The following is a 12,470-nucleotide window of genomic DNA, read 5'->3' as shown; positions in this document are numbered from 1 at the left end:
AGATCAGAAAATATTCCTCTATGCCACAGGAGCGGCAAGGATCCTAATTGCTAAAAACTGGAAAAAAGAAACTGTGCCAACAAAAAAGAAATGGCAAGACAAACTGTTAGAGTATATTGAACTGGCTAGATTAACAGGCGCAGTTAGAGACCACGCTAGACAAGAGTTTCAAAAAGCATGGGGGAAATTCAGAGATACTTCACAAAACAGTGCCCTGGACTTGTTTTGATTAATGTCTGCAGGAGACTTTGTGGATACAGTGGTACCTCGGGTTAAGTACTTAATTCGTTCCAGAGGTCCATTCTTAACCTGAAACTGTTCTTAACCTGAAGCACCACTTTAGCTAATGGGGCCTCCACTGCCGCCACACGATTTCTGTTCTCATCTGAAGCAAAGTTCTTAACCCAAGGTACTATTTCTGGGTTAGCGGAGTCTGTAACTTGAAGGTACCACTGTATTTAAGTTACAATTAGAAAAATCTTAATAATTATTCATAAAGGAAACAGCTTATAAGAAGTAAATAAGGAGGCCAGATACAGGATAAAGGAAGTCTTTTATTTCATTGTTTGTACTGTGTTTGTTATGCTCACTGTATGTTATGTTCCCGTTTAATGAGGGTGGATTGTGTATTGGGGGGGTGCGGTTTTTATGTTATGTTGTAAATAAAATTCCAATAAAAAATATTTTTTAAAAAAGAGAGACAATATCAAGATCATGGGTTCAAGTTCCACGTAGGCAAAAGATTCCTGCATTGCAGGGGGTAGGACTGAATGACCCTTGTAGTCCCTTCCAACTCGACAATTCGACAATTCTTTATTTATTATTTATTTATTATTTATTCATTTACCTATAATATTAATTTCCCTTGACAGAGACTCAGGGCGGCTTACAAATAAAAGCAAGATGCATGGAATGGTCTACAAAGGTTAATAATACGTTACAGTTTCGTTTTCTACACACCTATGCCCAGGGATCTATTTCTAGGAAACATTCCAGATTACATCACCTGTCTGAGGCAAAGTGAGCTCCAGTTTCCGAAAGCTAAACAACAAGTCTACTAGCTTGTTGTTACTAAACTTGTTCGGTTTTACAAAATGAAGGAGGAGATATTAGTATAGCATGCAAGCCGACCTTGTGCATGTTTAGTCAGAAGTTAAGTTTCACTGTGCAGAGTAGCATTCACTTCCAATAAAGTGTGCATGTATATATGGGGTTTGCAGCCGAACAGTCCCTGACCTTAAAGGGACGTGGGTGGCGCTGTGGGTTAAACCACAGAGCCTAGGACTTGCCGATCAGAAGGTCCCCGCGACGGGGTCAGCTCCTGTTGCTCAGTCCCTGCTCCTGCCAACCTAGCAGTTCGAAAGCACGTCAAAGTGCAAGTAGATAAATAGGTACAGCTCTGGCAGGAAGGTAAACGGTGTTTCCGTGCATTGCTCTGGTTCCCCAGAAGCGGCTTAGTCATGCTGGCCACATGACCCGGAAGCTGTACGCTGGCTCCCTCGGTCAGTAAAGCAAGATGAGCGCCGCAACCCCAGAGTTGATCACGACTGGACCTAATGATCAGGGTTCCCTTTACCTCTACCTTAGTCCCTGACCTAATTTTGTTTCAAAGTTTTTGTCTTCCCTGTGGCCAGAGGTATGCTGAAAAAACTGTGGTAACTTTTAATCAGTGTGTGTGTGTGTGTGTGTGTGTGTGTGTGTGTTTATTAGTAAAATGTGATGCTAACAGCAACTGGGTGAGGGGTTCATCACAACCCAATGAAAATTGTCCTCTTTAAGGGCACCTTTTATCATATGTGGTGGAACTGTAAAAAGATAAAGGGATTCTCGGAAATGATATACAATGAATTAAAAAAAAAGTTTAAAATAACCTTTGCCAAAAGACCAGAAGCCTTTCTTTTAGGAATTTTAGGTGTAGATATACCGAAGGATTTGAGAAGACTGTTCATGTATGCTACAGCTGCAAGGATGCTGTTTGCTCAGTGATGGAAAGAGGACAAGAGGCCGACAATGGCAGACTGGCAGATGAAATTATTGGACTACGCAGAGATGGCCAGATTGACTGGAAGAATCAGAAATCAAGAGAATCAAAACTTCAATCGAGAATGAGACAAATATAGATTGTGTTTAAAAGAACACTGTAAACACTTTGGCAGCCTTTGAATAACACTTGCAATGTTCCGAAGACTTTGGATATATTGGAGGACTATAATTCGGATGAAATTTGATGAGCATTCCCTCAGTTCCTTCCTCGAAGTATTTTTTGTACAAAGACACTGAACAACAATGGGCCCAGGACAGAACCCTGCGGCACCCGAATTGCCACTTTTCCCCAGGTTGGACAACGCTCCAGTAACCAGAGGAGCAACTTTTTCCATGCCATCTCTCTGTGTTTCAGGGAATCCACAACCACTGTTTCAGTAAGAGCACAAGTGTCAGCCAGAGGTCATTCCTCGAGCCAAGGGAGCTGGAGTCATGCCCTGAAATTGCTTTGTAATTTACAGGTGAAGCCTACTTTGAAAGAAAAAACATTTCTGGGCAGTGGAATGGAATGGCTCTGACACCTTCCTAGAAAACCAAGTTCAGTTCTGCTTTTGGGGATGATCAAGAGAAATCCAAAGACCGATGGTTCTATTCAAGCTGAGAGTCTCCATCCTTATATTGAATACGACCAGGGAGAGTGGATGTCTTTGAACCCAACTCGCTGGGGCGCCCCTGAGAGGCTGGCACCCTGGCATGAGGCACCACTAAGCCCTATGGGAAAGACGGCTTTGAGTCTAATATAATCTGTACTGATAATCAGTCACATCTAACCTGGAGCTGCAGTGTTCAAGCCACAAGGACTAATGGGAGCCGCCCAGAGTAGTTGAGATGGGTACCATATAAACAATACAATTATTATCTGTCTATCACATCCACCTCATACATAGCATAGATAGTTTCTTCCTTCCCATTTTATCCACATAAGATCTGTGTGAGGCAGGTTAGGCTCAGAGACTGTGACTGGCCCAAGGCCACCCAGTGAATTTCATGGCTGAGCGGGGATTTGAACCCTGCTCTTCCCAGGTCCTAGGCAAGCACTCTAACCACTACACTACACTACACTACACTAGGTGCTCTCCTGGTCCCATCGGACTCCAGATCCAACCAGCGCTAGGCTAAGGTTTTAGCAACGGCTCATTTATCATCTTAATGAAGACTAGGACATAGCCTGTGTCAAGCTTCGGAAGTTTCTTAGCTCTGTGAAATGGAGGCATGCAGTTTACAGTCTGCCTTGTGACCTGTTTCTTAGTGCCTGGCTCAGTACTGAGCAATTTGTTCCAAGATGTCTTGAAGGTTGTTTATTGGGCCTGTCTTAATCCTGCCCTTCCTGGCCAAGACAGGGGACATTGCCAGCTTTCTCTGATGCTTACTGTGACCATGTAAAGTAGCTTGGTTCGCTTGTTGCATTTTAGAGCCTAGCAAAACTGAGAAGGAAATCAAGGAAGTCACCCACAAGGAAAAGATTCTCCCTTGGACCCAGAGCTCTGGGCTAGCTAGAATAACAAAGGCCAGTAGCAGTGTTTCAGTTTGGCAGTTTTTGCTTGATGTGAGCAGGAGGGAAAATCGTTTCAGCCTGTCACGTCAAGCTGAAGGCGGTGTGATCAGAGCACCATTTGGGCTGATAGTTTGAATCGAAGGCAGCTACGGGAGAAACAGGACCCTCTTGGAGTGTAATGCTGGAAGCCCTTCCATCATAAGCCCAGGTTGTATATATGTAGAAATAAACCACATATCGTAAAGACACCGTCGTATCTGCTGTGCCTTATTTCCAAAGGAAGCACAAACCCTGGACCCTGAAATCTTAGACTGCTCAGTGATAGTGGTGCCATGTCACAATATAGAGCTGACAGCATATGCTACAGTAGCTTCCATTGTCACCCCTTGTTCTCTCACGGTTACAGAGAATCTAGCTGACTTTTTCGGCTTTTTCTGCATTGTCCTCCCATCTTTTTCCAGGCACGATCCCCACCCCCACCATACATTTCCAAAGCATTTGCAGCCCTTTGTTTCCAAATGATGTCCACAGCTAGGATCGATGGCAGGATCTGCCTCACTATTTGTTCTTTGGTTCACTTTACTCTGAACCAAGAACCAAATTTCTGGGATCTGTTCTGCCTCATCTATATTCCAAGACCATTCCAGAAAAGATTTCCTACCTCCTGTCAGACACCGATTGCAGGGTAACCCACAAGGTTTCTCTTTTTGCCCTAGCAGCAATAAAAATCTGGGCAAGAGTTATCGAGGAGTTTGCAGTCAGCTGCTTTGGGGGAGCTCTTATTTAACCTCAATATCTGTTGATAATTAATCTTTTTTTATCTGTATTAAATTTTACCCTTTCAATCTGTACATTTTATAGATGTTACATGTGACTTGTGTAGTATTACAAAGATGTAGGTTTTATGTATGAATCTAGGCGGCAAGGTAAGGGACGCAGGTGGCGCTGTGGGTTAAACCACAGAGCCTAGAACTTGCCAATCAGAAGGTCGGCGGTTCGAATCCCCGCAACGGGGTGAGCTCCCATTACTCGGTCCCTGCTCCTGCCAATCTAGCAGTTCGAAAGCACGTCAAAGTGCAAGTAGATCAATAGGTACCGCTTCAGCGGTAAGGTAAACGGTGTTTCCGTGCGCTGCTCTGGTTCGCCAGAAGCGGCTTAGTCATGCTGGCCACATTGATCCCGGAAGCTGTTCGCCAGCTCCCTCGGCCAGTAAAGCAAGATGAGCGCCTCAACTCCAGAGTCGGTTATGACTGGACCTAATGGTCAGGGGTCCCTTTACCTTTACTAGGCAGCAAGGTGGTTTTATGCAGTATCTATACTCTTGGGATGTGTACTGTATTTGTTTATCTTATATGTGAATGGCTTCTGGCCCAAGCATTAATAAACTACATCTAACTATGTTAGTGGAATAGCTGTACAGGCTGCCCAAAAGTTATGAAAACTTTTCAGAGTGACTCTGCCTCTGAGTAGGAACTTCTTATTCATGACTGGTAAATAACTTGTGGAATTGTGCTGTTCTCCATGGGAAGGAGTTTTCTTGGCAGGGATATGGGAGTGGGTTGCTGGTTCCTTCTCCAGGTGGATCACGTTTAGTGAAAACTCTCCACTATGACCTGACCATCTTGGGTGGCCCTGCACGGCATAGCTCATAGGTTCTCTGAGTTATTCAAGCCTCTTTGCCATGGCAAGGCAGTGATCCATGAAGGATTGAATTGTGGTGCTGGAGGAGACTCTTGAGAGTCCCATGGACTGCAAGAAGATCAAACCTATCCATTCTGAAGGAAATCAGCCCTGAGTGCTCACTGGAAGGACAGATCCTGAAGCTGAGGCTCCAATACAGTGGTACATCGCTTCTTGGCCTTTTGGCTAAGATCAAGTGTAGTATCAAGTGTAGTAATACAGTGGTACCCCAGGTTACAGATGCTTCAGGTTACAGACACATCAGGTTACAGAGTCCACTAACCCAGAAATCTTACCTCGGGTTAAGAACTTTGCTTCAGGATGAGAACAAAAATCTCGTGGCAGCAGCAGGAGTCCTCATTAGCTAAAGTGATACCTCAGGTTAAGAAGAGTTTCAGGTTAAGAACGGACCTTCGGAACAAATTAAGTTCTTAACCAGAGGTACCACTGTACTTTGGTCACCTCATGAGAAGAGAAGGCTCCCTGGAAAAGACCCTGATGTTGGGAAAGATGGAGGGCACAAGGAGAAGGGGACGACAGAGGACGAGATGGTTGGACAGTGTTCTCGAAGCTATGAACATGAGTTTGACCAAACTGCAGGAGGCAGTGGAAGACAGGAGTGCCTGGCATGCTCTGGTCCAGGGGGTCACGAAAAGTCAGACAAAACTACTAAACAACCACCACCATGGGAAGGACTTTAACTGGTTTCTTTTCACTTTTCTTTCTTTTACAGTACAACAGCACTGTTAAGTCAACAAACACAAAGCACTCCAGTTTTATAGTACAGTTGATGTAACGTTCAAAAACCAAGTTCAAAACTCAAACTTTTCCACTCAGAAATTAAATTTGAAATGTTACAGAATGGTGTGTTTTTTTAAAAAAGTTGTTCAGTGTGGGCTGGGGGATATTTTCTTCTGGCTCTTCAGTTTATCCACAAATTAGTTAATCCCAGGCCTCTAATGGCTTCATTTGAAGTGAAGTTACAGGGAACCAGGCAGAGGGCCTTCTCAGTAGTGGCACCTGCCCTGTGGAAAGCCCTCCCATCAAATGTCAAGGAAATAAGCAACTATCTGACTTTGAGAAGACATCTGAAGGCAGCCCTGTTTAGGGAAATTTTTAAATGTTTGGTGTTTTGTTGTATTTTTAATATTTTGTTGGAAGCTGCCCAGAGTGCCTGGGTAAAACCAGCCAGATGGGTGGGGTATAAATAATAATAATAATAATAATATGTTGTTGTTGATGATGATGATGATGATGATTTGGATTCCTGCATTTAAACTCAAGGGTCTACCATTGGCCCTCTCTTATCTTTGTTGTTTAGTCATTTAGTCGTGTCCGACTCTTCATGACCCCCTGGACCAGAGCATGCCAGGCACTCCTGTCTTCCACTGCCTCCCGCAGTTTGGTCAAACTCATGCTGGTAGCTTCGAGAACACTGTCCAACCATCTTGTCCTCTGTCGTCCCCTTCTCCTTGTGCCCTCCATCTTTCCCAACATCAGGGTCTTTTCCAGGGAGTCTTCTCTTCTCACGAGGTGGCCAAAGTATTGGAGCCTCAGCTTCAGGATCTGTCCTTCCAGTGAGCACTCGGGGCTGATTTCCTTCAGAATGGTGGAGAGGTTTGATCTTCATGCAGTCCATGAGACTCTCTAGAGTCTCCTCCAGCACCATAATACAAAAGCATTAATTCTTTGGCGATCAGCCTTCTTTATGGTCCAGCTCTCACTTCCATCCATCACTACTGGGAAAACCATAGCTTTTAGTATACGGACCTTTGTTGGCAAGGTGATGTCTCTTATCTGAGCTATGTCTATTCAGAGCAGGGGGATTTGGCAGCACTGATAAGACACATCACAACCCTACCAGCCAGCAGCTTAACAGCTGAAATCTCTGGGCAGGACCAGGCATGTAAGAGTTGTTGTATTGGAAACAAACACAAAATCTGCCCAAACAGTCCTTAGCGGCACATTTGCCATTTAACCAGAATTTGACATAGCGATGGCACAGAAATGGTAATGGGCTTTGGGTCTAGAATGGAGCCTGCATCATATCGCAAGGTGCATTTGACAAGACTGCGTGCCCTTTTGCTGATCTCATTGGATGTTGCGCAGGTGAGCCAATGGACCCAGGGCAGAGCCTGAACTTCTGCTTCTCATCTCAGCCACTCTGCAATCTCTTTATCCACCTTGAGCACACCTTTGACTCCCTCATCTTCAAAGGACCAATTGCCTCCTAGCCAGTTTCAAGAGAAAGAGGTGCCGGAACTCACCATGAACATCTCCCTTGTTCTCTTATAATGGCAATGGCGCCCACCTGAGAGGTGCTGGAACTGGGGGGGGGGGAGCCCTGCTAGTCTCCTGCTATGAGTATATTAAATGTTTGTTGATGATGCTGATATTTGTGTTTTGAGCAACATGCTCCTCCAGTTCATTTTTAGTATCCTCTTGGCCTTGGGGGTAGCTTCCTTCATCTTTGGCGTACATTCAAGCTTTTGATATTGTGGTTTAAAAAAATCTCCTGAGCACTTTAGGGAGACTTGACCCTCTTCCCTTTGCATTTCTGCTTCCTTTTTTTAACCCTCCCTCCCCCCACCAGTGGCGAAACTGCATGCTCCGCTACCAGGGGTGGAGAGCAGGCAGGGGCGTGGCTGGTGCCCCCAAGGGCATGACGCATGCCCCGGGGGCATGGCGCTTATCCCAGGGGCGAGGTATGCATTCTGGGGGTGTGACATGCTGCCTGTGGGGGCGTGGCACTTGGCACGCCTGGGGGAGGGGTATGCAGTGCGTGTTGGGGGTGCACCACGATGGCACCCTACTGGAATAGTGGTGCCAGGGGCGGTCTGCCCCATAGCTGTCAACTTTCAGATTTGAAAATAAGGGATCAGCAGCCTCACCTGCCCTGGGGACAGTCTACAGGATATCTAACAATCTGGGATAGCAGCGGGAAGCAGTGGGAAACAGTGCTGGAATAAGGGAATTTCCCACAAAAAATGGGAAGGTTGACAGCTATGGTCCGCCCGCGCCCCACTTTTGGGATGTTTCATCTTTGAAGACAAATGTGACTGTTGGGTCCGTTTTATATACAGTGGTACCTCGGGTTACATACGCTTCAGGTTACGGACTCCGCTAACCCAGAAATAGTACCTCGGGTTAAGAACTTTGCTTCAGGATGAGAACAGAAATTGCGCGGCGGCAGCAAGAGGCCCCATTAGCTAAAGTGGTGCTTCAGGTTAAGAACAGTTTCAGGTTAAGAACAGACCTCCGGAACGAATTAAGTACATAACCAGAGGTACCACTGTATATATTGAATCTAATCAGCGGCGTAGCATCAATTTTTGGCGCTCGGGTGGGCATGCATGTTCACCTGGCATGGGGGGGGGTCTCAGCCCAACCTTTGCCACCAGAGTGACCCCAACTCCACTGGAGCAAAATGGGGCCACGCTGAGCCGCCTGCCTGCTCTTGCAGGAAGGAGCCCAGCTGCCCAACATGGCCCTTGACGGACAGAGAGGAGCACCAGGCTTGGGATCACCTGCATGGGGGTGCCTCCTTTACACCCCCTCAAAAATTGTGTGCCTGGGGCACGCCCCCCCGGTACTCCCCATGCTGTACCCCTGAATTTGACAGCACTGTGGTTCCCAGTTAGTCTTGGGTGGCACTTAAAACTAACTTCAGCGTCACCACCCCTTGCTGGTTCCATGACCAACTCTTCTAGGTAAAGGTAAAGGACCCCTGGATGGTTAAGTCCAGTCAAAGGCGATTCTGGGGTTGCGGCACACATCTCGCTTTCAGGTTGAGGGAGCCGGTGTTTGTCCACAGACAGCATTCCAGGTTATGTGGCCAGCAGGACTAAACCGCTTCTGGGGCAATGGACACCATGACGGAAACCAGAGTGCACAGAAACGTTGTTTACCTTTGTGGCACAGCGGTACCTATTTATCTACTTGCACTGGTGCGCTTTCAAATGCTAGGTTGGGAGGAGCTGGGACAGAGCAACAGAAGCTCACTCCGTCCTGGGGATTCGAACTGCCAACCTTCTGATTGGCAAGCCCAAGAGGTTCAGTGGTTTAGACCACAGTGCCACCCGCGTCCATGGCTCCCCATCGGGGAATCGAACTCCGGTCTCCTGTCTGACAGGCAAGGATACTTATCACTACGCCCATGCTAGCTAGGTTCATGAGACAGCCCTGTTTTGCTATGTTCCATGGCAAATCTGAAACTGGCTTCTGAGTGCCTTTAAATTGCCTAGTAACTGCAAAGGGTGTTATCACCCAGGCCCCTCAGTCTTGCAACACAGCGAGCAATTTCCCTAGCAGTGTGGGAAACCAGCAGAGCCCTCCAGAGATCGTGTATTTTATTACATTTATATCCTGCATTTCCTTCCAGGAGTGCAAGGCAGCATATACAGTGGTACCTCGGGTTAAGTACTTAATTCGTTCCGGAGGTCCGTTCTTAACCTGAAGCACCACTTTAGCTAATGGGGCCTCCTGCTGCCACCGCACCGCCGGAGCACGATTTCTGTTCTCATCCTGAAGCAAAGTTCTTAACCCGAGGTACTATTTCTGGGTTAGTGGAGTCTGTAACCTGAAGCGTATGTAACCTGAAGTGTATGTAACCCGAGGTACCACTGTACACCTCTCTTCCCCTGTTACCTTTCTGTGAGATAGCAAAGGCTGAGAAACAGCACTATTTAACCTTGGGGTGAGGGGAGAGACAGGGGCATGTATGTAAATCTAAGGAACTCCAAGTCACCACACAATGCTCATTTAACAGACGAAAAACTGGTGGTGTTCAGAACCACCCCATGAAGAAAGGGGAAACAGAGATCTCCCCAAACCCAAGCAACCCAAGGTGGATCGAAAAATAATAAAAGAAATGGGGAGGATCAGGGAATCTTGTTGGGCATACCACAAATGCCCACGACTGCCACTGTGGGGACCCCAGGATTAGCTTACCCAATGAGCTTCATAGCTGCATGCGATATGAACCAGGGATTCTGCAATGCTAGTTCAAGACTTGGCATGGCAGCAAACATAGAGTAGCTGCCCTGTAATAATAATAATAATGTTATTATTTACACCCCACCCATCTGGCTGGATTACCCCAGACCCACCAAAGGCTGTGTACACAGCTTTAAATCCCTTTCAAAACACATTTTTGCGCTCCAAGAATTTAGGGCACTGCTATTTAACTCTCACCGAGTTCAAATCCACAGCAACTCTTAACCACTCACAGTGCCCAGAATTCTTTGAGGGGAAATAATGTGCTTTAAAGGTACACAGGGCCTCCCCACCAAAAAAAAGTGCCAAGAGAGTATAAGCTCAGACAAGTGAGTCAAGCTACACTTTATAAAGAGAAAGCAAATACAACAACATTGTGACCACCTCACATGTAGCAGATCGTGGGATCAGAGTGATGGCTGTGTTTATGGAGGAGGGGGTGATACAAGTATCCCTCTTAGTTTCAAAGAAACACTTCCATTGAACTTTCAAAAAGTTCCCCCCTGCCTTCCAGTTTTTAACCAACTTCTCCTGTTATTGTAACAATCCTCTATCAACATTCAGGACAGAACACAAGCACCCCATTAAAAAGAAGCAGCAGCAGCAGCAATAAATACATAATTCATTCTCAAGTCATTGCAAAAATGTATAAAGGCCATTCCAGCTCCAAGCTGTATGGCTATCCATGGTCATGTAAGCATCTTCGATATTATCCTATTTTTCTACACGCAATGTTCGGTCTAACTGCCCTGTGATCCTTGGATAAAGGGTGTTATAAAAATTTAATTAATTAAATTTGATTACTAGTAGTAATAATATGTTTGGAGCTCAGGGAAATTGCACTGGCACTGCATCCCCTCTACGAGTTCAGCAGTTGCGAACTCTGAGGTTCAAGCTCTCCAGCTGGAAAAGGCTTTCCGATAACCCCTGTTCTCGTTTCCTGTCTCTCTATCCCTGCTTTTCATCCTGTTAATCAAACAACACGGCCGATGCAGCACAGAGAAGTGCTAGGCGCAGCTGTTTTGCTGCAAACCACTTCCGCAGCAATCACTGTGCAAAAGTTACCATTCCTGCTTCCCTCCTGCATGGAGGTGGAGTTGCCGTGAATCGCTGGCCCTCTCCTGAGCCTAGAAACCAAGCCTCGCCATCGCTTCCACCAACCACCCTGTTACCTCGGATGCCTTTGCAGATATAGAAGCAGCACGCAGAGAATGGCTTCTTCCTGCCCACTCTCATCTCATCTTTCTCTCTCTCCTTCTGGTAGGGCAGGGAGTCGGTCAGCTTCTCAATATTCTCATAGGGATTTTCCAAGATGGATTTGGGATTGTAGATGGCCCTGATCTTCAGGGAAGAGGAAGGCGACCCGTTATAAACAGGGTTGTCCCACGCCTTATTCCCCAGAGTTTCCAATTCGTGCTCTTCTCGGGCTTGGAAATGGCTCTCAGCTCGGTTGTTCAGGTGGGAAGAGCTCATGGCTAGGCAAACCAAGCTGAAGTTTCTGTTTAGTTCAGTTGCCGGTTTGTTTGGAGGAACACAGAGGAGAAAAACTCTGTGTTTTTCAGTCAGCAATAGGGAGAGCATAGGTTCTGTTCTGCACTCAGCTGCTGAACGGCCTCCTTCTTTTATACTGATTCATTGGGTGACAGGTACAGAATAGAGGCAGAGACCATTGTTGGGACAACCGCAAGGTCTATTCTTCGCCGAGCACAGCTACACCCAGGGGAGGATCTCTTCCTCGCTGTGAACAACAGCCATGAAAACCAGCATGAGGTGGGGAGACAGAAGACAGCAAAGATATTGGCTGATTTGACCTGGCTTCCAGGGAAGGAGGGAGGCAAGAAAAGGCCGGGTGTTCATTGGACACCTTGGGTTGCCGATAATGGTGAGTGACACCTGGCAGATCCCCAAATGTGCTGGTTTTTAAATAGAGCTGCGCCAGCAGAGCGTTTGAGGTCTGTAAATCAAAACGTCGACTTGTTTTCTTTGAACTGGGGCCTTTCAGAACTCCTGCATTCAAAATGGCAACCTGGAAACAGGATCTAACCAGCCATATAAAATCCACACACAGGCCAATTGTAGGATCAAGGGTGGCAGTTCCTGGGGGACAAGCCCTTTAGCGTGCCCCCAATATTTTGGGAGTGTGGGCTGGCCCCACCAATGTCCAAAAAGTACAGAGGCAAAGCACGGAGCTTCTCGGGGAAAAAGCAATGACAAACCTAGACAGCATCTTAAAAAGCAGAGACATCACCTTGCCAAC

At 46.5% G+C, this 12,470-nt stretch overlaps 1 protein-coding gene across 1 annotated transcript in view; it reads right to left on the bottom strand.

The window, feature by feature from the left end:
* Positions 1–11,958, bottom strand: part of PKD2L1 (polycystin 2 like 1, transient receptor potential cation channel) — a 50,822-nt gene extending 38,864 nt beyond the window's left edge. Inside the window, exon 1 of the mRNA XM_081913575.1 lies at positions 11,386–11,958. Within this exon, the coding sequence (XP_081769701.1) occupies positions 11,386–11,794 (409 nt within the window). The 5' untranslated portion in view covers positions 11,795–11,958. The remainder of the gene's footprint in view (positions 1–11,385) is intronic.
* Positions 11,959–12,470: the final 512 nt, after the last annotated feature.

The sequence above is a fragment of the Podarcis melisellensis genome (genome assembly GCF_964234715.1).
Source record: "Podarcis melisellensis genome assembly, chromosome: 5".
In the NCBI taxonomy this organism is placed as follows: domain Eukaryota; kingdom Metazoa; phylum Chordata; class Lepidosauria; order Squamata; family Lacertidae; genus Podarcis; species Podarcis melisellensis.
The sequence above is the reverse complement of the archived record's forward strand: the minus strand, read 5'-3'. Positions and strand labels throughout refer to the sequence as shown.